This window comes from Barbus barbus (genome assembly GCF_936440315.1).
Source record: "Barbus barbus genome assembly, chromosome: 35".
NCBI classification, from domain to species: Eukaryota; Metazoa; Chordata; class Actinopteri; order Cypriniformes; family Cyprinidae; genus Barbus; species Barbus barbus.
Genome location: NC_136763.1, coordinates 19,208,083 through 19,231,561, shown reverse-complemented (window position 1 = coordinate 19,231,561; position 23,479 = coordinate 19,208,083). Strand labels below are relative to the sequence as shown.

The following is a 23,479-nucleotide window of genomic DNA, read 5'->3' as shown; positions in this document are numbered from 1 at the left end:
TCCTTATTTTACAATATAAAGAAAATACTTAAAAATAAGATTTAAAAAAATTAAAACAGAAATAAGTATTTCAATTTCTAAATGTTTATCTCCATGTTTTAAAAAAAATCTACATAATATAATAGCTAAAACAATTATCAAACTTTTTTGGTATTTTCTAATTTAATACATGAACTACAAATAGTGGCAAATCTAAAAATAGCTCTTCATTTTACAATATAAAGAAAAAATAGAATTATATTTAACATAATAGAATTACAAGTATTATATTTAAAACAAATATATATTTTTTGTCATTTCTTAATTGAATAAGTAACCTAGAAATAGGTCTTATTTTGCCTTTCTTAATTTTATTGAATATTTCTCTTTATATTTGTAATATAAAGAAACATCAATATAAATATGTGACCCTGGACAACAAAACCAGTCATAAGTGTCTGAAAGCTGAATAAATAAGCTTTCCATTGATGTATGGTTTGTTAGGACAATATTTGGCTGAGATACAACTATTTGAAAATCTGGAATCTGAGGGTGCAAAAAAATCTAAATACTGAGAAAATCCCCTTTAAGTTATCCAAATGAAGTTTTTATCCATGCATATTACTGATCAAAAATTAAGTTTTGATATATTTACGGTAGGAAATTCACTAAATATCTTCATGGAACATGATCTTTACTTAATATCCTAATGATTTTTAGCATAAAAGAAAAATGGATAATTTTGACCCATACAATGTATTTTTGGCTATTGCTACAAATATACCCCAGCTACTTAAGACTGGTTTTGTGCTCCAGGGTCACATATATCTATATAATAAATATAGAAATATTTCTAAATTTTTACTTCCTTTCTAAAAATAAATAAGTAAATAAGCATTTGTTGAAATAGTCATTCATCTTCTTTATTTGTTAAAATCCTGCCATACCAGCGGTGTGGTCGGGAACGGGGCTCCGGCAGGGTGTTGTGGGGCCGGAGGAAAGGCTGTGTGTGGGAGAGCCTGGCAGACTCTCGCTGGAGGACACAGAGTGATGCAGGCCAGAGGAGAAACTGCGGCTGCTGTGCATGACGGTGCTCTGTTTGGACAGCTTCTTCAGCATACTGCGCCTCCTGGGTGAATACCAGACATCATTCAGGTTAACAAAAACATCAACGAAGGATCTGGATCTCTTGCAAGTGACAACTGAATACCATTAACATCAGCCAGTAACCATATGTGCTAGGCTGTTAAAGGATATTAAATATTTTCTGCTGAGTAAATACTGTTTAAAATAAACGTTAATTCAATTTCAGCAATTGCGCATCTAATTTGCATTCACTGAATTGCATTATGTTTGCAGAGGCATTATTTATGGAATTGTTTATCCTGCACTCTGCATTTTGGGATTGTCCATTGAAAAAAAAAAAAATATATTTTGTTAAATAATAAGAGCTTAAAAAACAAGAGTTCTCCTGACCGGTCCTGACTGTCCTTCCATTTGCTCCTCTTACTGCGGCGAGCCATCTTTCCTTTACAGCTGCGCTTGCGTGCCGGCCCAATCTTTATAGAGGTGTCCTCCAGCGCGATAGTCTGCAGGGCCACCTGGTTACCGCTCTGTATATTAAGAGAATCAGAATGAATGCAAATGTAATCTGACAATCTTTGACCTCTTATATTTTATAGCAAACCATTTCATCTTTTAATCTTTCAGTTATTAGCTAGAATTAAATTGACAAATAAATAAATAAAAATTAAAACTTAATTTTTATTTGCAATAATGCAATTTGAACTACATAGAACAAAAGGTAACTGCAGTTTTTTTTTGACAAGTATTCATTTTACTAGCTCAAACTGAATTGCAGATATTGTGAAATAAAATCAGATAGTAAAAATCAGTGTTAGAATTTTGTCAAAATTACATTTTAAATAACTGCAGTTAAACAATTACTAGTCAATACAGATAGAACTAATATATATTAGACTAGTCAAAACCCCTATTTTAGATATCTGTACTGCAACATTGACTTTATTCTTCATACAGCAGATATCTACTATGTAAAAGACTAGTAAATACTCTAATTTATATTTACTAATTTATTTTTTATATTTTATATTACTAATTCATTACAATTAAATATGTTGACATCTGTAATTACATCAAAGATATCTGCAATTCAATTTGGCCTAGTAAAAATGTTTGACTTATGATATATAATTTTTGTTCAAAGTAGTTCAAACTAAATTATTACTAATATAATTTTTTTTATCAGTTTATAATTTAAAAATTACAAAAAATTTTTTTATTTAATACATTTATTTGTTAACGTCTGTGTCCACTGTCATTTTGCCGTTCCCAAAATCTTATAAAAACAATAAGCCAGTTGAGATCGTGTGGCAACCCTTAACCATGGTAAAAATCACTGGAAAGTTCAAAACGGTTGTGTTTTCTGCAAAATCCTTCAAAAGACAATTTATCTTTGGTCAGGTTCAGATTATTACAGAACGGTTCAGTGAATCCCAGCATGCTTCTGTTCGAATACCTTCAAAAGCAGCTCCATCATCTCTGTGTGCACTAGACCCTGCACTGACTCTCCATTCACATGAGTGATCAGATCACCTGCTCGCAGTCCAGCCTCATGGGCAGGGCTGCTCTCCTCCACACCCTGACAGAAAGAGCAAGAGCGATCAGAATAACCAGACCGATAAGCACCTTTAAAGCTCAATGTCTGAGTGTAGGATTGATTCTCCGCTCACCGAGACCATGTGGTGTATGGTGTAGATGTCGCTGGTCCCCATGTACACACGAATGGTCTGCAGGGTAAAGCCGTATTTCTTCCCAGAGCTGTGGATGATGATGGGCGGGCGGAGCCTGCTGATGCTGAGTGACAGGTCTCGATTGGGGGAGGAGTCTCTGGATGATGGGTTAGAGGAAAACGATCGAGGGGAAATAGAGTGCGCCTGCAGGCTGCCACTCCCATCATCTGGGGAGGAGGATGTCAAAAATAATACAGATGAAGCAAATTTTTTTTCTAAGATTTAGTTTTGGAATTTTGCCTTTATTATGACAGGACAGTGTAGAGATGACAAAAAGCAAGGAAAAGGTCGGGAAAGGTCCTCGAGCCAGCATTCGAACTCATAACGCAACAGTATTATATGTCGTTATATGATTCCATCAATTATAAAAACCGGCAAAATACCAGAAATGGTATATTCCACAGATGAGAATCCATGAATAGCTTTCAATCAGATATAAGGCAAGTCATTTATAAACCTACGCCAATACAGGAGAATATATTATCTTTTTAAACAAGCTAACTGTTCATTGAAACTTCAAAATAAAAGTTTAAACCCTTGCTCTGACTTTGCATGCTTTGATGTCCACATATTCAAGAAACGTCTGGCTGCAGCATTTCTATCATAAAGAAGTAGCCAAATATTAAAGATTGTGGACATTTGAATTTAATGTTTAGTCAATATTAAACAAGAATTAGATAATGCTGTAAAGTGTAAAAACAATCGCCAGGCCGTTGGCACTCTCTGCAGAGATTTGATATAAAACATAACATACAAAAGTTATGGAAGTTTGGAAAAAATTATTTCAAGCCAGGAAAGACCCCTGAGATTTTAAGTTAATATTTCAATAAATTATAAACACATTTGCACTGTTCTCTGACGCCAGTTAATGGTCACATTGACATGCAAGTAAATTAATTAAATATTTTTATTTTTAGTGTTCAATCATGAGTATTTTGATAATTTACTCAATTTTAATTTGACATATTTATGATTTAATGAATAATTAGCTTTTCATCAACCCCCTGCAGTTCTCTCATTAACCCCAGTTTGGGAAACCCTGGTGTAGTGTGATGTTTAATGCACTTCATATTTTTGTAAAAAAAAAATAAATACAAAAAAAAAAAAAATATATATATAATATATAACTGTATATATATATATATATATATATATATATATATATATATATATATATATATATATATATATATATATATATATATATATATATATTTATTTATTTATTTATTTATTTATATTTAAGTCAATAGGTTGTTTGTACATGACGTCATTGCTGTGGCGCGAAATGCAGCTGGATGGCAGGAAGTAATTTTTTCTCCATAGGAATCAGTAGCAGAAACTCAAGATGCCTGTGTTTTGCGATGTTTATGAATGCTCAAATCGGTCAAACTGAGAAAACACAAGGATATTTTATCGTGTACGAAAATGTGTTGTTCATAAGGAAGGAATAGTCAAGAAATTGACTGAAAAACGCAGGAAAATGTGGCTTGGAAACCTGCGTCTGCGGACGGGAGGAGCCCATCGGATAATGCTCGTTGTGCAAAAATTTGTGAATCTAATAGATTACATTACTAAGTACAAATTTCATTATATAATTTGTAATCAGTAACAGACTACAATTTGCAAGTAATCTACCCAACCCTGGTCACTCTCTAGACATGAGAAGCAATATTCTGTAACACTGCAGTGGTGACTGTGGGGTCTGACCTGGCGTGATGATGAGTGAGAGCGTAGACACTGATGCAGACTTGGGGACTTTGCGTCCTGGTGAGAGCCGCTGCCTGTCAGGTGTCTCCAGCTGGTTTCCAAAGCACTGAGGACTCCCTTGTTCCCTTGGTGACGAGTGTTTCGTTCCTGTGCTGTTGCTACGTAGTCTGATTCGTCGTAGGTTGGATACGACAACTTCAGCTGCAAAAAAAAAAAAAGGTTTGCATCAAAACACTCCTCCACCCTTGTGAATGTAGAATAACGTTATTGTATTTAGGTGGACACTAATTTGAACATTGCTAGGGCACACATTTACAATAAAATTCTGTATAAATATGCAAATATAGTGAGAGATTTTCTTTGAAGGGAAATTTTATAGACGGACACCAAGAGAATAGCATGTAAGGGGACATGATTGAAACATGAGAGATCAGACTCAAACCCTTCAACTCAAACTTTGTGTACAGTAGAAAATACATACGGTAGAAAACACTGCAATGTGGCAATAAAGCATAAACACCTCAAAAAGTAACATTCAAAAATGATATATAATAGGGCTACAAGATGATGGTTAAACATTTAATCAATTATTTTGCTTAAAAATATAAATCATGAATATTAATCATGATTGTCAATTTTTTATTTCTCAACAGAATTATTGCACTTTCACATAAGCACAAATCAAGAGAAGCTCACATGGTTTACTCGCAGATTTAGTCGAAGCAAACAGCGCAAATAACCTCATGAAAGAAAGGCAAATGTTTGCCGGTATTTTCAGCTCATTAATGCTTTTTCAATAATATAGAGAGCGTCTGCGCATGGTTACCAGGTTGGGAAGATTATGTATAATCACTGGGCAGAAATGTATCCATTTATGAAAAATGGGGGATTTTATGGAAGATTTAAACTATTGAAATAAGTAACCATAAAAGCGTGTGAAAATACACAAATGGCAAATTAAAATGTTCAGGATAAATAACAATTATGTTTAATAAATCGAGAGAAGCAGATTTCATGATTAAAATCATGATTCACAGTTCAGTCCTAAAATATAATTCTAAAAAGTAAAATAATAAAAAACAACTCAATTAATTCCACTGTTATAGACATTTTTCCTGAATGCCGAGGTCACGCCCGACTCTTAAACGGAATGTTAAAAGGATGCTTTGCATTTCCAGTCTCCAGTGTTTATAGTCAAATTAGCGTATATTCCAAGCTGATAATCTAATGTTAAACCTATTAAAATGTTAAAAAAAAAGCACATGGCTCGATAGCGCCGTCACTTTACAGCAGGGTTCCTCAATTAGTTTTTGCCATGGGCCGAATTCTGCCAACAATACCAAGCCAAGGGCCACTGACCTACATAAATACATTTATATTATTCTTATTGTTATATTATTGTTGCTTTTGTTAAAATAGCCACAAGATGGTTACAAGATAAATATTCAGATATTTTCCCCCAGTAGTCTGTTTTATTCAAACAATTATGAACATTTTTGCAATTAGATACAGAAGAACTTTGCCTGTTGAATATTAAAAACAAATGAACAAACAAAAAATCTGGATCTCCGTGTCTGCCATGCAAATCAACTGTTCAACTGCAAATCATCTCCAGACTGGATCTTTTCTCTCCACTTTCCCTAATTGCAGATTCAATTCTGAGATCCGCAGCATGAATATTTCTACTTAGATTTTTTTGTTGGGATCAGACTGTAACACCGTGTGTCCCAACCAGACGTGACACGATAAAAAGCATCTTTTCCATGTAGTTTCTGTCCTAAACACCCGCGACAGCGACACGTGACAATAAGGACACGGAATTCTATTTTAGAAAGGTTTTTTTTTCTTTTCTTTTTTTTCCTGTGATGTCGCGGCAGGAACAACATATGAAATATGACAGTGATAATCTCAGGTAATTATTATGTGCTTTATTCAATGTTAAAAGTGTCTAATGTGATTTTGAATAATATTTTGCGTGAGGTTTATAGCCATAGTGAAAGCAACAATAGATATTTTACCTCAGATCTTGAAAATAAATTAAAGCAAACTTAGGCTACGTTAAAACTGAACTCACTGCAAACCAACATCCATAACAAAGATGGTTTCACTCATTCAAAACTTTTCAGTCCATTCACATTTGAATCACCTATTTTCCGTGTCCACTTTTCTTTACTTCACACTTGACATGCTTTTGCTGTCACATAGTATCCACACTGGACGCGACAAAGCAATGCAAATCATTTGAACTTTGTGTCAGTACGTTATAAATAGAAGGAGTCAGCAGTTTACTGTCGGGGATTTGTCGCACAGCGCTGCGCCGCATCCAGTGTAGACAGCATCACTGGTTATAATATCTATTGTACCACTTACAAAAGACACTGTAACAGTCTGTCAGGCAATTCTAGTTGCATTTTTTATCAATTAATTTCTTAGATTATCCGTTGACTATGTTCTGGCCCGTCATCTAGTGGCAAAAAAGGTTTTGTGGCCCGATGCCAAACCGACCCCTGGTCTGTACTGACAAATGCTTTTTTTTTTTTTTTTTTGACAAAATATAGTTTCATGGCTGCTCTCAAGTTGCTCACTGGCAGGTGAGGCAAAATGTTAATTTTGAAAATTTGTGAAGGGCAATAAATTTGATGATAAAATCAGCTTACCCTCGTCGTCTGTGGAGAGGGCGAATCGAGGCATAGCCTCCAGGCTGTGTGTGCTGCTCACCACTAGAGGGCTCACAGCTCGCTCAGGCTGAGAGGAGCTGGAAGAAGTGCGAGGGCGCAGACTGGAAGATATCAAACACACATTCAGACAGAGTGCTGGAAAATAACGTACTGTGACTGAGCCAAAAACATCAAAATATACTGAAATGGATTACTACTACTAATGCAATACTAGACTGGGTGTCATGTTTATTTATTAAAATAAATAACTGCAACCATAAGAAACATTTTCATTAAAAGTGACCCAAAAAATAAATACATTATATATTTCTATACCTAATTATCTTATATATATATATATATATATATTTATTTATTTATTTAGTTTAACTTGTACTAAAATGAATAAAAATAAATATTAATGAATAAACAAACAACAATATACAGACATAAAACAACCAAATGTATATAAGGTATCTTATTTTGATTCCTCAATTACATTTTTATTAGTAAGAATTATTGCATTTTTAACTAGTCTAAATTAAGTCACAGATTTGCCGATAATAATAAAAATGTTTTTAGACAAAATTATATTTTAGATACCTGCTGTTAGCTTATTACTAGTCAAAAGTACCTTACAGATAACTTAAATATTAAATTGACAAATCAAAACTAGGGTTGTTGCGATAAACGGTGTTGACGTTTTCACCGGTGTGAAGCCGCAACACCGGTTATGTCACTTGGCCACCACGGCACCATCCCCACCATCGTTTAGATAAAAAATATTTTGTTCAGTTAGAGAACAGACACTACAATTAAAACTTAACGTGGCTGCTCAATGCAATGCAGCATACCGAACGACAGTGGCATCACCAGATTTCATTTATCACATGAGAAGAGTGAGTCAAGCTGACTGACAAGAAGAGTGAAGTGAGACGGACAAGACGATGGCAGAAGAGTTTCAAAACAACATGCAAAAGCTTTTAAAAATACATTGGATTTTGAAAAGCCTGATGACTTATCCAATTTATCTACGGTGATATTGGAAGTTTTTTTTAAACATTCGTTTCTTATTTGGATCCACAGTGTTTGCTGATTTTTATTTATTCAAACGGTGTATTTTTATCAAGTTCGCCATGTCTCCAAGCTTTCTTGTTCATTTTGCTAATAAAATGTACATTTCTCATTTATTTGGTTCCACAGTGTTTACTGATCTTCAGTTTTGTATACCTAAACTTTGTGCAAGTTATTTTATATTAGGCATATAGCATGGTGTATTTTTATTTGTTTTGAAAAAACTACAATAGTACCAATAGTGATATTAAATGAACACTGATTATAAAAGTACACAACATATGTTTTCTAATTTTCTGTATTGTATATAACGTTCTTTCGATTGTAATGACACATCAGCGGTGACAGAATTTTGGTTTTTGAGTGAACTGATTTCTTTATTCCTCTATTCACACCTTGCCCTCTGAGCCGACAGCCTCTTGTCTCCAGTGGAGGCCTGCCGCTGGATCTCTCCATGTGAGTGAGTGTCCCTCCCGTCCGCCCGGTCCTCTATCTCTTCACTGTGACTGCGGTCAGAGGAGAAACTCAGGTTGGATGGGGTGGCCAGGTGCTCTGTGCTGCTGTACACCTACAAAATTGTAAAAAAAGAAGCGTCAGAGAGAGAAACAATTGCCAAAAATTAAACTTAAATAAGCACTTCACTTTTAATTTAACTTGATGTACTAAAATAACTAAAAACAAAAATTATATGAACAGTTTATAAACATGCAGCACATGTTTATAAATAATGCTTATAACAGAACGTTTTTGTGTGTTGTGTGAATGCTAAAATAGTTGTCTTCATATTTGAATAAATATAACGGTGTGAATGGGCCTTAAATTTGAGATGAAATGGAAGCCTACTTCGATTTCAAAACAGAAAATAAAATGGGTAATTGAAAGTCGCAGTTAAATAAGGAATTAGATACAAAGTCATAATGACAAGAAATAAACTGTGATGATGGCTGTTCTATTAAATGCAATAAACAAAAAAAAAAAAAAAAAATCAGTATTATAAAAGGACCCAACCTTGCTGAAACGATTTGACCAAGAGGAAAATCGGCGTATTTCTAGAGAAGACTCTTCATCATTAGTTTCATCATCTTCATCAGAGGCCAAATGATGGTAGCGTTCAGATCGAGCTACACGGGGAAAAAAAACAAACAAAAAAGAATTTAGGAGGTAATAGGTAAGTACAACGAAGACATAATAACTGCATCTAAGCGCATAAGCTGCAAGAATGAGCTGACATTTCCAGAGCGCTTCGCTTCAGGCATTTGTGAAGCTCGCGGAATCTCCTCCCTGTGCTGAATTAGTGAGACTCACTGTCAAAATAACTAGTGTCATCTTCGGCCTCCAGCTGAGGGATGAACTCAGCTTTCTGACGCAGGAGTCCGTTCCAGTCCAGACCACTGAAGAACATATGCTGCTTTACTTCTGAAGTCCCACCTACAAACACATGTGAATTCATCAAATCTCACCACAGCTCTGCATAAAACTCTTGTATGAATGATTTTTGCAGTACATCTAATCCTAAACATTTATTTTGAACTTAAATGGGTCACAACATGTTTTTTCTGTCATTCCTTTCACTTGAGGTGATGTTAGTTTTTCATGCAATTTAAATTTCTTTTTTTCACGACCATTTTTGAGGAACAAAAACAATGCGTCCATGGATTACATAAAATTTACAAAAATATATAGTTCTAAAAATTCAAAAACACAAACAATATATAATTTACAAAAATTAATAAAACTGATTTATAAAAACTCACAATAAAATAATTCATAAAAAAATTATAATGTAAATATTTAATATAAAAATACATTTATATTTATAAACAAAATTCAATTATAATTTACAAAATTAAAAAATACAGTTTTATAAATATTTTAAAATTAAAATGATATATAATTTATAAAAAATTATAAATTAAAAACAGCTAGATAAATTTGTTCAGAATGATGCATTTTATCAGCTTTGTTTCAATATATGCTCTTTTTGAAACACTCATATGAACCCTTGGAAAAAATAACGAGTTAACTATACCTAGGTAACATAATTATACTAAACAGGTTTTTTAACAATTCCTATCGACTACAAATAAATGTCAAAGCACCTCTTCCAAGCCTTTCCTGTGGGTTTTGGTTCAGTAATCGTGTGATCAAGTCCTGGGCGTCTACTGGAAGGGCATCATCTCCATCTGGCCAGATAATCTCATCTGCATAAGGAACACAGTGTATCAAATCATTTTACGGAAGTTTCATTTTAAACCAGTTGGTAAAGCTTCCTGATCCTTTAATGGTATCTGTGTCCTGCCAGCTGACAGGGCAGTTCATCTGAACTCACCACTCACAACCTGTCCAAAAAGCTCTTCTGGTGTGTCTCCGAAGAATGGCACACATCCCACCAGAAACTCGTACAGGATGACGCCCATGGCCCACCAGTCGACAGGTTTCCCGTAGCCCTGCCGCAAGATCACTTCTGGAGCAATGTACTCCGGGGTGCCACAAACCTATGAATACAACAAATAAAAAACACGAAACAAAGACAGATTCTTTATTAATATCAATAAAGTGTCTTGAAAATTGGCATAGACTGAGTACTTTGTTCTTGCCCACCTGCTTATCGATAAACTCCCTAGTGTCTTTCTCAATGTGGCCCTCATAAATATTGGTTGTCATATTCATGAGGCCGATTTTGGAAAGCCCGAAGTCAGTGAGTTTAATATGTCCCATTGAAGTAATCAAGAGGCTGCAAAGGGTTAACAGAACTGGTTAACAACAGTTACACTGACAAAGTTGCATAAATGAGGTCTGCAGTTCTTTTCTCACTTGTCTGGTTTGAGATCTCTGTGCACAATGCCATAACTGTGGAGGTACTCCAGCGCTAGAACAGTCTCCGCAAAGTACATCCTGGTCATTTCCACAGGAAGTGGGCCCATGTTCTTCACCAGAGTGGCACAGTCACCACCTGGAGATCATATAGCCCAGACATATTTATACATGGTACATACATATACATGTATTAATAATAATTTATTTATTAAATCTAAACAATTTGCAATGGTAACACTTTACTGAAAGCCTTTATGTATACCGCCTATGGGGACATTATACACTACATGACTGAGGTTCACACATTACCAGACTTAAAGTCCTTCCAATCACAACAAAGTCACGCAGAAACATGTCTGATATCCTGCGAGAAGATGGCTCATCATACACATCACGATTTTCTACGAAATCTGTCAACTCGAATCTGCAGACTGGCTCTGACTTTCATCAACTTCTCCAGACATTATACTATTTGGGGAAGTCGTGGCCTAATGGTTAGAGAGTCGGACTCGTAATCGAAAGGTTGCGGGTTCGAGCCCCCGGCCGGCAGGGATTGTAGGTGGGGGGAGTGAATGTCCAGCGCTCTCTCCACCCTCAATACCACGACTGAGGTGCCCTTGAGCAAGGCACCGAACCCCCAACTGCTCCCCGGGCGCCGCAGCATGGCTGCCCACTGCTCCGGGTGTGTGTTCACGGTGTGTGTGTGTGTGTGTGGATTTGTTCACTACTCACTGCTGTGTGTGTGCACTTGGATGGGTGAAAGGCAGAGCACCAATTTCGAGTATGGGTTACCATACTTGACAATACGTCACGACTTTATACTGCATAATAAAGTTATTCACAATGTAGATTGCATTATATCTTGTTATAATGTTATAAAGTTATAATCCATTATAACTACGGGCCGTTGAATTATTAGAAAAATAATGCACACCCGAGGTGGTGATGCGGCTACGACGCGAAGCGGAGTTAACCTGTGTGCAAACTGTCTGTGAGGGAGAAAGCGGGAGAGATAGACTATGTGCTTTCCGTACATAATAAAACGTAATTTTGTGACAAAAACATGAATATAATCTGTTGTTTGTATCATTTTGTTTAGTATATTTATTTCTTTAGCCAGTGTCATTGTGGGTTTTGGTTCTTTTGCTGTTTTAGGCTGTAAGGACCTTTGAAATAACGCAAATCATTTGGCGAAGTGATATGGACATGTAATGCGGTGCCTGGAACTACATTCGCCGTGCGTTTCCCTGAAAATAATTGCACACCTTAGAACGTTCGTCAGCTAATCAGATTCAAGCATTCAACAACCCCGTAGTATAATCCATAAATAATGGTAACATGCATCATAATATTTGAAAGGTTGCTTGTCATGTGTTTTAATGCATTACAATTTCTAAATGAATAGATAAGTTTTATAATGTATTAACAAAAAACAGTAATATTGTGACATTATTGCAATTTAAACAATGCTTTTCTATTTTAATATACTTAAAAATATAATTAATTTCTGTGATGCAAAGCTGAATTTTCATCAGCCATTACTCCAGACTTCAGCGTCACATGATTCTTCAGAAATCAGTTTAATATGCTGATTTTTTATCAATGTTAGAAACAGCTGTGCTGCTTAATATTTTTTGGAAGCTGTGATACTTTTTTCAGGATTCTTTGATTAATAAAAAATGAAAAATAACAGCATTTAATCTTTTCCAACAATATAAGCCTTTACTATCACTTTGGGTCATTTTAACACATTAATATATGATGAATAAGTTTTTTTTCATTTAAAAAAAAAAAAAAAAAGGTAAGTATAGTAAATGCTTCTCTTGTGAGCTTTGACTGTTCATATGACAATATGCATATAAAATATGCATGTTCACAAGTTATGTTTGAGTTTTGTTGTCTTAAAGCTGGAATACACTACACAATTTTAAAACATGAATTTTAAAACGTTAGGCATCATACACTTGCTGACTTTGTAACAGTCACAGGGAAAAAAATGGAGGCATTCATAGGAGGCGCGTGTGTAAGGCTTGCCACGGGGACTTGAGGCAAAAACGCCACTAAATTGGACAAAAATGCACAAACAAATTAAATCCATTACGTCTGTTGCTAACAAAGTGAAAATGAATAGACAGTGTCGATTGTGGCATTAAATTGAGATCTGCTCATGTTGCACGCACCGTATTTCATTTTAGGCGTTTTTACAGTGTTGCGCATTTTAACCAATCACACACAATTCTGTTGAGTTTTGGAATGCAATGGCCAATCAGAGGCGTTCAGATGTGTCATCGCTGAAACTCATCAGTTTTGAGTGCGCGCGCGCTCTCTGACTGAATTCTGGACTTGCGAATTCTCTCATCATAAACAAAGCGCAGATGTACGTACACTGTAAATAAGAGATTTCACAGTGTATACAGCTTCAGTGATTATAACCATTTTTTTTTTTGAGAGTGCTTAAACTCACGATAGATCAAAGTTAGAGATAATGTGACTTTCTGTATTAAATTTATTCGCTGTTTGAATAACCGTGGAAAGGAAATGTTACATAGCCTAATTATCAATTTCAATTTATTTAAATTGTTTTTTAATTGTAATCACGTTAAATACAAATTCAGTCCCATTAAACATTTTATTAGCTTGCATGACACACATGCCTGGTTCTTGCCTAAAAAGACAGGTTTATGATGTTTAATACATTTGGCTGTTTTGAGCCTTACCCTGGAGTTGGTTCACGCTCCGCCTATGGGGACATTATACACTACATGACTGAGGTTCACACATTACCAGACTTAAAGTCCTTCCAATCACAACAAAGTCACGCAGAAACATGTCTGATATCCTGCGAGAAGATGGCTCATCATACACATCACCATTTTCTATGAAATCTGTCAACTCGAATCTGCAGACTGGCTCTGACTTTCATCAACTTCTCCAGACTTTAAATCAGGGGAAAATTGGGGCAAAAGTTGTGTAGTGTATTGTAGCCTAGCCATTACCTTCCACATACTCCATGACCATGCACAGATGTCTGCGGGTCTCGAAGGAGCAGAACATGCTGACCACAAAGGGATTTTCTGCAAACGTCAGGATGTCTCGCTCCACAAACACCTGCTGGATCTGGTTCCGCAGAATCAGGTTTTGTCGGTTGATCTTTTTCATTGCAAAACGTTGCCGAGTTTCTTTATGCCTTACCAGATACACAGCCCTGCAGAAGAGATGGAGAACATAGCAGTAGGATGCTTGGGTAATGTTTTAGGAGCTTCCTGACCTTGAAGACACGGAGTACTGTTTCTTGAGAGATTGAGTAAAGCAGCTACACAATTTTAGTTTGAACTAAATTAGTTATTAAAGGGATAGTTCACCCAAAAATTACAATTCTATCATCATTTACTCACCCTCAAGTTGTTCCAGAAGATAATTTGAAGAATGTTTGTAACCAAACAGTTTCTGGTCGCCATTGATTTTCGCAGTATATATTTCCCCCAAACAATGGTAGTCAATGGGAACCTGTAACTATTCAATTACCAACATGTTTCAAAATATCTTTTGTGTTCAGCAGAAATAAGAAATTCATATAGGTTTGGAACAGCATGAAGGTGAGTAAATGACAATTTTAATTTTTGGGAGAACTATCCCTTTCAAATATCCTCTTTGAAACTAATCAGAAGTTCACTAGAATCTTCTTAACACAAATGTACTAGTTTGACTTTCAAAATTATTACACTGCATTTTCAGTCATGGCCCTAATCCCACCTACCCCCAGACTGTAACTATCCCTTTAAGGGGTTAATTCAGCCAAAAATGAAAATTCTGTCTATAATTACTCACCCTCATGTCGTTCCAAACCCATAAGACCTCCGTTCATCTTCGGAACTCAAATTAAGATATTTTTGATAAAATCCGAGAGCTCTTTGACCCTCCGTAGACAGCAATGCAACTGAAATGTTCCCAGGTCCAGAAATGGAAGAAGACGGTAACTCTGGGAGAAGAATTGTTGAATAAATTGTGTTATTGTTTTCTTTGTGCACAAAAAGTATTCTCGTAGCTTCGTAAAATTGAAGTTGAGCCACTGATGTCACATGGGACTGTTTTACCGATGTCCTTGCTACGTTTCTGGACCTGGGAACATTTCAGTTGCATTGTTGTCCACAGAGGGTCAGAGAGCTCTCGGATTTTATCAAAAATATCTTAATTTGTGTTCCGAAGATGAACGAAGGTCTTATGGGTTTGGAACGACATGAGGGTGAGTAATTAATGACAGAATTTTCATCTTTGGGTGAACGATCCCTTTAAGTAGATCCCGTTGGCAGCTAGCAAAACCAAAAAAAAAGAAACTGCCTTTGTGATGGCAATAATAAACCATCCTCTAGTTGCAATCAATTAATTTTTTTCCAGTTTTTGAGCCTGTTTTGTAGAGAATCAGAAGCTTTATTAAGCTAGAATGATAATTAAAGCTGGGTTCTCATTCAAATCATGTTTTGCCAGCTAAAAATGCTCTTATGCCTTTCTATAGTAATCACTTTTTTACCTGTCGTCATGATATGATTAGCTTACCCGTAGGCCCCATTGCTGATGAGTTTAAGAGTCTCAAAATCACTCTCGAGCGGTTTTCTTCGTAGTGGTGTGGGTAAAGATTTATTCTGCTGTAAGCAACAGGAAGAGACATATCATTAGTGACATCTTACGAAACCTAGCAAGGCTATTTAATGCTTCAGCTCTTTTTGAGGTGCATTTACCTCCGCGGATTCTTCAGAATCGACCGTCAGTGTGGGGCCAGAGTCATACTGCTCCTCGAGCTGCACAACTTCTGTCAAAAGAGATGAAGGACACAACGACATGAGCCAAAGAGAAACTGACAGGCTTTCAAAACAAAACCACCACAAGATAAATAACAGATAATCGCACCATCAAGGGGATCTCGGTTGAGTCCAAGCTGGCTGATTATATAGCGGGGAATATCTGTTTTGATGCCCTGGCCAACTTTGGCGTGACCTTCTGCAGCTTCCAGAAGATGGTAAAATTCCTCAGGGTCAAACTCCTAGGGAAGTGAAAATCAGGAGCACCGTTTTGGGAATATCAGACAGTTAGGAATATTCCCTGTGAATCAGTGTAGGTGCAGAATCTCACCAGACACTCCAGCAGTCGTGCGGGTCGTGAGATGATGATGAGGATCTTCTTCACCAGCTGGGTGATTACTGAAACCTCCTCACTCTCTGAGCGCTCCAGAGCCTAAGCGAGACAAACACAATCCTTTAAAGGGATACTATACGACTTGTCTTGATCTACTGAAATAGTGTTGTGTCATGTATGTGATATGTATAAAGCTGTTACTATCACAAGAACTACCAACATCAGTTGCATTGCTTCATTCCTATTCATAAATCCTCGCCTGTGGCCTCATGGGATCAGTATGTCAGTATGATCACTTCAGTATGTCACCAGAAGTAGTAGGTCATCTGCATACTTTTTGCCTATTGTTTTTCAAATGCTATGAATTCAGAATCAGATATACTACTCTCTTTGCATTCTATGTAATAAGGAAGGGTTTCATTTTGGACAAAGAGATAGTTAGTGATGCACTGAAATTTCAGTAAACGCAAATATTTGGCCAAACAACAAATTCAAGTCACTAACCAAAACAGTTAGCACTTCTATTTTGCAAAAAAAGGAAAACAGAGTTATATTATATAGATTATAAAGTGCAGAGTTTTTTTCTAGCTAATTAAAAAGATACACTGAATGGCTTTACCGAGGTAAATGTTAGTTTTTTAGCTAATAGCTAAATTTTTAGCAATTTTCATAATATTAACATTTATATTTTTAACAACAATAAAGGGGATGAATTTAGAGTTGCAGCATCTTGTTCTTCTGCAGTTTAATAGCAGGTGGCTATGGAACGCCAATCCTGCCATAATTAGAAATGTACAAAAGGAATGTAAAAAAAAAAAAAAAGAAGCAAAAATATATAAATATATAAACAAATATACAAAAGTAAAAAAGCAAAAATAAATACATTTAGAATTTTATTTCCTTATGTATTTTAATTTTTTTCCCACATTTATTTATACATTTATTTCCACTTTTATTTCCACTTTTATTTATTTCCACATTTAAATATTTCCACATTTATTTATTTCTACATTTCTTTGTCTGTAGGGTAATGAGGGCGGCGTGTTTTACGTAGTCGAGGGGTAAGCTTGAGGCCACAGTGACACCTTGTGGTGCCCAAACGAATTACAAAAAGTGTAGCCTACATGATGCGTACTCTACAGTACTCTACTACTCGGGTACTGTAGAGTACTCTGTACTCTACAGTAAAAGCAGTAATATTGTGAAATATTATTACGATTCAAAAAGTTTTCCATTTGAATTTATTTTGAAAAAGTAACTTATTCCTTTGATGCACAGCTGAATTTTCAGCATCACGTCTCCAGTCATCAGTGTCACTTGATCCTTCAGAAATCATTTGAATATGCAGATTTGCTGCTCAAAAACATTTCTTAATATTATCAATGCTGAAAACAATTGTGCGGTTTCATATTTTTGTGTACACTAATACTTTTTTTAGGATTCTTTGATAAATAGAAAGTTCAAAAGAACACCATTTATTTGAAATAGAAATCTTTGCTTTTGTAAATCTTTGCTGTCACTTTTAATCAATTTAAATGCAACCTTACTAAGTAAAAATTTCTCTTTTAAAAAGGCTATTTAAATTAAAAGAGTCCGAGATCGGGTGGAAAATAATCCAGCAGCATACTGTGCTGATCATCAAATAGACAGAAGACGACTGTATCCGTTCTGAACGCTGGACAGTATTTGGTGAAGTGACTGGAATGTTATTTCTTGCTTGTGCCGGGGAATCTGCTGGCTTGTGGGATGCGGGAGTGGGAGGTAATGAGCTACTTGTGCTACAGGATCAAATCCTTTCTAGGCACTCATGTGAATTTTTATCAACTCTGCATTCTCATAGAATCTGGATTTGAGATGCATTCGATGGCAAAATATAAAGACCGAGCAAAACGATGAGACATATTCAAATATTATATCCTTAACAAGCATCTGCGAAAGAGCACATAAAAACATTTTTAATCTATCTTGAGCTGCTGTCTCCTCTCTTAAGGAGAAAAGCTGAGTAAACAAAGGATCATGCTCGGTCAGACGACTCCTACGAAAACTAAAATTACTGCATTTTTATGCATTTGATGAAGCCGAACAAAGTAAGGGAAACATGCTATCAAATCGACATTAAAGAGCCTCATAGCAAGATAAGATGTGTGACTCATGTTTCGCAGACAGCCAAATGCCACGGCAAGAGGACACATGGATGATTCTAACTCGACACGAACCATCACATCAAAACAATGAACCGTTTCCTTTTTTAGCACTGCAGCCAGCGAGTCTCTTTCCATCATAAGCAGATGGCAGCTCAGACTCGACTGTGACTTGTGCCCTTGCAGCACAGATCTTTATAATGATGCCCAGCTTTAAGCTGTCCTTACTGCTTACATGTAAATTTTCCGCAGTCTATTTATGATCAAGGATGGGTTTCTATTTGCAACATTCGATAATAATTAATGAAACTGGTAAATAAACTGAAAAACAGTTCATATATCAATATATGAGACATGAACACAAACTTTATCTCCAGAGCTGCTCTGAGAGTCACTTCACCGTTTTATTTGAGAGAAACCAAACACACACTGATACTTCACTAAAAGTTTAGTTTAATTTGAAGCAATTATGACAGAAATATATAACACTTTTTATACTTTCCAAAACAATAATAATAGGCTACTTTTATTTTTAGGGAGTATCATACAACCATTCATGTTTTAATTTACACAGATCTGGTGGGCAGCATCTTATTTGACCCAAAAAAAAAAAAAAAAAAGGCAATGTTTTGTTGCAAATTAATTTTGGATTACATTATAAACATTTATTTAAATAGATTGTTTTATTAATATATTTCATTAGACACTTTTTAATAATACATTTCTATTAAATCATTAAACACAGAATTCAGAAAAAAATTTAATGGAAAACGCAAAATTTTGAAAAGTTCAATTGATTTCATGGGACCCTAAATTAAAAGGTAGGAGTTTAATAGTGAAAAGATGACATTTATTCTCAAGGTCTAACAAACATGTGGAAAGCATTTCCTTCCCAATTAATGGTAAATAAAAATTGCAATATTGTATATGCTAAAAATACTGTAATAATATTTTAGGCCATATCACCCACCCCTATGAATACCATTTAAATCCAGCAATCGTTTTTGCCGTTATACCAGCCGTTGTTTAACCTGCTCTTTATAAATCAGCAACATACAAGTCCACCAATAGTTTTAAGTATAACGCCAGAGAAAATAAAGCAGCAAAGACTATGCAATCCCAGAAGGGAGCAGAGAGTGACAGAGGAACAGCATAGAGCGGACTGATGTAACCACCAATCAACACAAAACCACAGGATTCGACCATCAATCACAACAGGTTGATGATTAAACAGAGAGCAGTTAAAACTGCAGCATGACTGCAGCATCAGGGCCCTGCGCTTGGCACCGCTGACTAAGGGAATTGGGAAACACTTTAATAGCCTTATCTATGAGCACGACATCCACCGCACAGCAGCGATCTGACAGCGCCTGGGGTTGTCTGAACACTACATACAGGGTGGGTGTAAGAGTTGCTATGGAAACTAACACCCTGTAGTTGCAAAGATGAGCATGGAGCTTGAACGGGGAGATCTATATTTCTAATCAAACCCTCTGCTGCAGGGTACGCACACATTTATACACGAAACGACATGTGCAATTACACACGCACGCAAACGCTCACATGTATGCAAATGCACGCAGCTTGAGGTTGCTCTTATTTTTCTGGGTGTAAAAAATCTGAAAGTATTTATATAGTAAAAATACCCTGGGGGAAGAGGTGAATTTCACACTTATTAGGGGAAATGGTCACAGTTTCTTTTGAGAATATGTGATGCTTCTGGCTCCTTAAAGCCAGCAGCAGCAGCACACTAACAACAGCAGTGACAGAACCCAGCCGTGCCCTGATGTCACGTCAGCCTGATATTCCTGCCAAACCACAACCACCATCTCGGACCACCTGTTGGCTTTGGCATAATCAGAAAAGGACAGCATTACCAAGCTGACATCGGCTAAAGCAGCAGAATATGATTGTTCGTGCATACGACAATTCAACCAAAGTCAAGCTAGATTAAAACTTGTGGCACACAGATATAAAAAATGTTTTTGCAAAGTCGTAAATGAAACAAAGATTGGAGTCTGAAGTAGGTTTTACTACAGGTTTTCTACTTCGAAATGGTTTCATGTTTTATTCAATGGGCCCTATTATAGATCTGGCGCAATGCAGCGCCAGGCACGATGCAAGTGTATTTTGCTAATTTCAGCACAACGCAGTTACCATTTTCACGTCCTGCACCACATTGTTTAAATAGCAAATGCATTTGTGCCCTTTTGTGCGATCAAGGGTGTGCTGGTCTGAAAATGAGGTGTGTTCAGGCGCATTTTTGGTGCGTTGCTATTTTGAGGCAGCTGAAATGGACTGCTCCATTGACCAACTGAAACATGACCTAAAGTCAATGGCGCAATTATTATTTTTTGTTAGTTAAAGAGTGCGTTTGTAATATGCACCTATAGGCAGGTTCAAACCACGCGTATACTCTGCTTATTACACACAGGAGCACACAAACATGCCAAATATTAAATTTAAGGATTACAATATAAAAGAATATTATTGTATAGGCTACATAAATATAAAAAAGCCTACGTCATAATGGATAGCCATTGCGTCCAGAATTAGGCTACCTATTTCCTCGCACATGAGCAGATCGGTTTCCTCTATGGAGACGGGTTCAGTCTTTGCGTCTTACAATTCCGTCGTTTAAATAGCGAATCCGCCATGGCGCGAGTGCAACTCGCTCTTGAAGGGAATGGGAGATGAGACTCTTGATTGATTTATTGCACGTTATGCCCAAAAACACACCCATTATTCATTAAGAGAATAGGGAAACCCCTTTTAGACCATGCACCGGGCACGCCGACCGTTTTTCCCATCTTTAAACTAGCAAAAGTGTGATTATTTGTGACATCTACCAGCAATTTCTGGGTTAAAGGTTTTTCGAAGTAAAGGTCATTCGAAATGTTCGAAATTTTTGCACGTTAAAAAGTAAATATGACTTCACATTATGTCAATCATGTTTCCACACTGCCTCCGAAACTTTCATCCATCCATCAAAAAAAATAATTGGACCGGGTTTGATTTTCTGCATTTGTAGCAAGCATTTTGAGAGGCGTTTTGACAATTCAGAGACACCGTACAAGCAAAAGCCAAAATACAGAATGGTGTCTGACAAGTTGATCCACTTCGTCTCGCAGCACAAAGCACTGTTCTTGCACACTGAGCTTACAGAAATTGGTGGTCTTTTTAGTATGTGGCTCCAGTATCGAAAGCAAAGCATCAAACTGAGCCAATGACATCCTGAAGTAAACTTTGAATCGCCCGTGATAATCCCACAACTCCTTAATAAGGAGGTTGAAATCCCTCTCTATATCTCAGAATTGGATTGACCCAATACTCCGAGAAGGGTCTAGCTGCAGACATAATGAATATGTATATAGTATTTTCCTCCCATACCGCAAAACATGCGATAATGCGGCATAATGGAGTAAGATGATGCCAGTACTGAGAGTGCAAGTCTGCAGCCAGACCCTATTGAATACTCCTCTTTCTTTCTTTCTCTCTTTTTAAGAGGAAAGACGACAACAAAATCATCCTCACCGCTAGAAGACTCCACTTTGTATTGTTTTATGAATTTTTTCGCAACGGGTTAATTAATATGCATCAGACTCAGTGTACAAGGTTTCTGTGTGTGACAAATTTTTAGGATGATACGGAAAAATCGCATATGAAAATTTCAGTGCGCAAGGACCTTAAAACCTAAACTTTTTTTCCAATACATACATATCACATTCTTTAACTAACTGACTGACTAGGGCTGAACAATAGTGGTTAAACGAAGAGATAATCCCAATTATTTTGCTCAAAAGTATAACCATGATTACTAAACTTTAACAGAATTCTTGCACTTTCACATAAGCGCAAATAAAGAGATTTCAGCTTGCAGATTTCTGCTCATCAGGTTGGGAATACAAGAAAGCGGAAATTTTCACAAGTCTTTAACTGAGTCAAGTCTGAAGTCTTTGCTCACGAGTCCGAGTCGAGTCTCAAGTCATTTAATGGCTCAATAAAAAAAATCCCATTCAGAATCCTCATGTATTGAAATCTTCCTATTTCCAAAGCGGTTTCATAGGCTATAGACAAAATATATGATCTATGATCTGCTTTGTAAAAAACAAAGAGGTGTTAAGATGTAAGGTTAACATACATCCAGCCTGTTACTTATGTTTTAATCCATTACTATGTTCAAAACAGTTTTTTTGTAATCAAATTTTATAAAAAGAGTCTGATCTACCATGACACATAAGGAAATAGCTTGTGACACAGATATTACAAAACCACAAATAAAGTATTTCTTTATGATACAAGTCAGGGGTATTCAATTAAAGTTCCAAGAGGCACGGCCTCTATATTTTCTTCCAAGCAGGGGTCCGGACAAAAATAAATATATTTTTTTTAAAAGTACATTTTTACATGCATTTATACATTTAGATACATGCAAGGCCATGTGACAGAAAAAAAAACAAAAATACTGTTCAGGGTTTTCCTCCTGAAATCTATACCATTTTCATATTTTACATAAAAAGCATGATCTACTAAAAACAATGTAGCTACAATAATCAAAACGTTCTCATCTGGACCAGAAAAGAAAAATAACTAGTAGTTTCAAAGTTTAAGTTCTATCCTAGCAATCTAACAACAATTTTAATTATAATTACATGATTCTTTTGAAATGTTCTTAGCCTACAGATTAATAATGCTAAATGTAGATCAGAAACGTCTTGTCACATCTGGTTTGAACAGTCAGAGTCATAGGTTATAGATAAATATATAGTAAGAAAAATAAATACATCTTCTGCATGTGTTCTAGTGAAAGTAATCAATAATTTTGCTGCTCACAGTGTTTCTGTTGTTGTTAAGAGAGAGAGATAGAGAGATGGAGAGAGAGCTAGAGAGATAGAGAGAGAGAGAGTGAGAGAGAGAACACAGAACTGAAGGGGCTTGAATAAAGCACGTTTGGCTTTAGATAAAAAAATACTAGAGGATATAGCTCTGAAAGATATTCGCCATAAACTACCCTGAGCGCTTGTTATGTGATACGCTCCGCTGTTTTGACACGCTGCTCAATTAAAATGGTGCTGCTTTTACGACTCGAAGTCTGGATGGATGCCGGGGTGTGGATGCGGTCCGCCGTTTGAATATCAGTTATATAAGTATTTAAGGA

The 23,479-nt window shown here is 36.1% G+C and overlaps 1 protein-coding gene across 2 annotated transcripts in view; it reads right to left on the bottom strand.

The window, feature by feature from the left end:
- Positions 1-23,479, bottom strand: part of mast3b (microtubule associated serine/threonine kinase 3b) — a 45,493-nt gene that overhangs the window by 3,716 nt on the left and 18,298 nt on the right. For both annotated transcript variants that reach the window (XM_079393406.1, XM_079393407.1), the window contains 18 exons: positions 16,178-16,279; positions 15,956-16,088; positions 15,787-15,857; positions 15,605-15,693; positions 14,047-14,255; positions 11,048-11,186; positions 10,835-10,967; positions 10,563-10,728; positions 10,333-10,434; positions 9,539-9,661; positions 9,242-9,354; positions 8,629-8,801; positions 7,160-7,281; positions 4,503-4,703; positions 2,733-2,959; positions 2,519-2,641; positions 1,456-1,592; positions 927-1,108 (listed from right to left, as the gene is read on the bottom strand). In XM_079393406.1, coding sequence (XP_079249532.1) covers positions 927-1,108; positions 1,456-1,592; positions 2,519-2,641; positions 2,733-2,959; positions 4,503-4,703; positions 7,160-7,281; positions 8,629-8,801; positions 9,242-9,354; positions 9,539-9,661; positions 10,333-10,434; positions 10,563-10,728; positions 10,835-10,967; positions 11,048-11,186; positions 14,047-14,255; positions 15,605-15,693; positions 15,787-15,857; positions 15,956-16,088; positions 16,178-16,279 — 2,545 coding nt within the window. The remainder of the gene's footprint in view (positions 1-926; positions 1,109-1,455; positions 1,593-2,518; positions 2,642-2,732; positions 2,960-4,502; positions 4,704-7,159; positions 7,282-8,628; positions 8,802-9,241; positions 9,355-9,538; positions 9,662-10,332; positions 10,435-10,562; positions 10,729-10,834; positions 10,968-11,047; positions 11,187-14,046; positions 14,256-15,604; positions 15,694-15,786; positions 15,858-15,955; positions 16,089-16,177; positions 16,280-23,479) is intronic.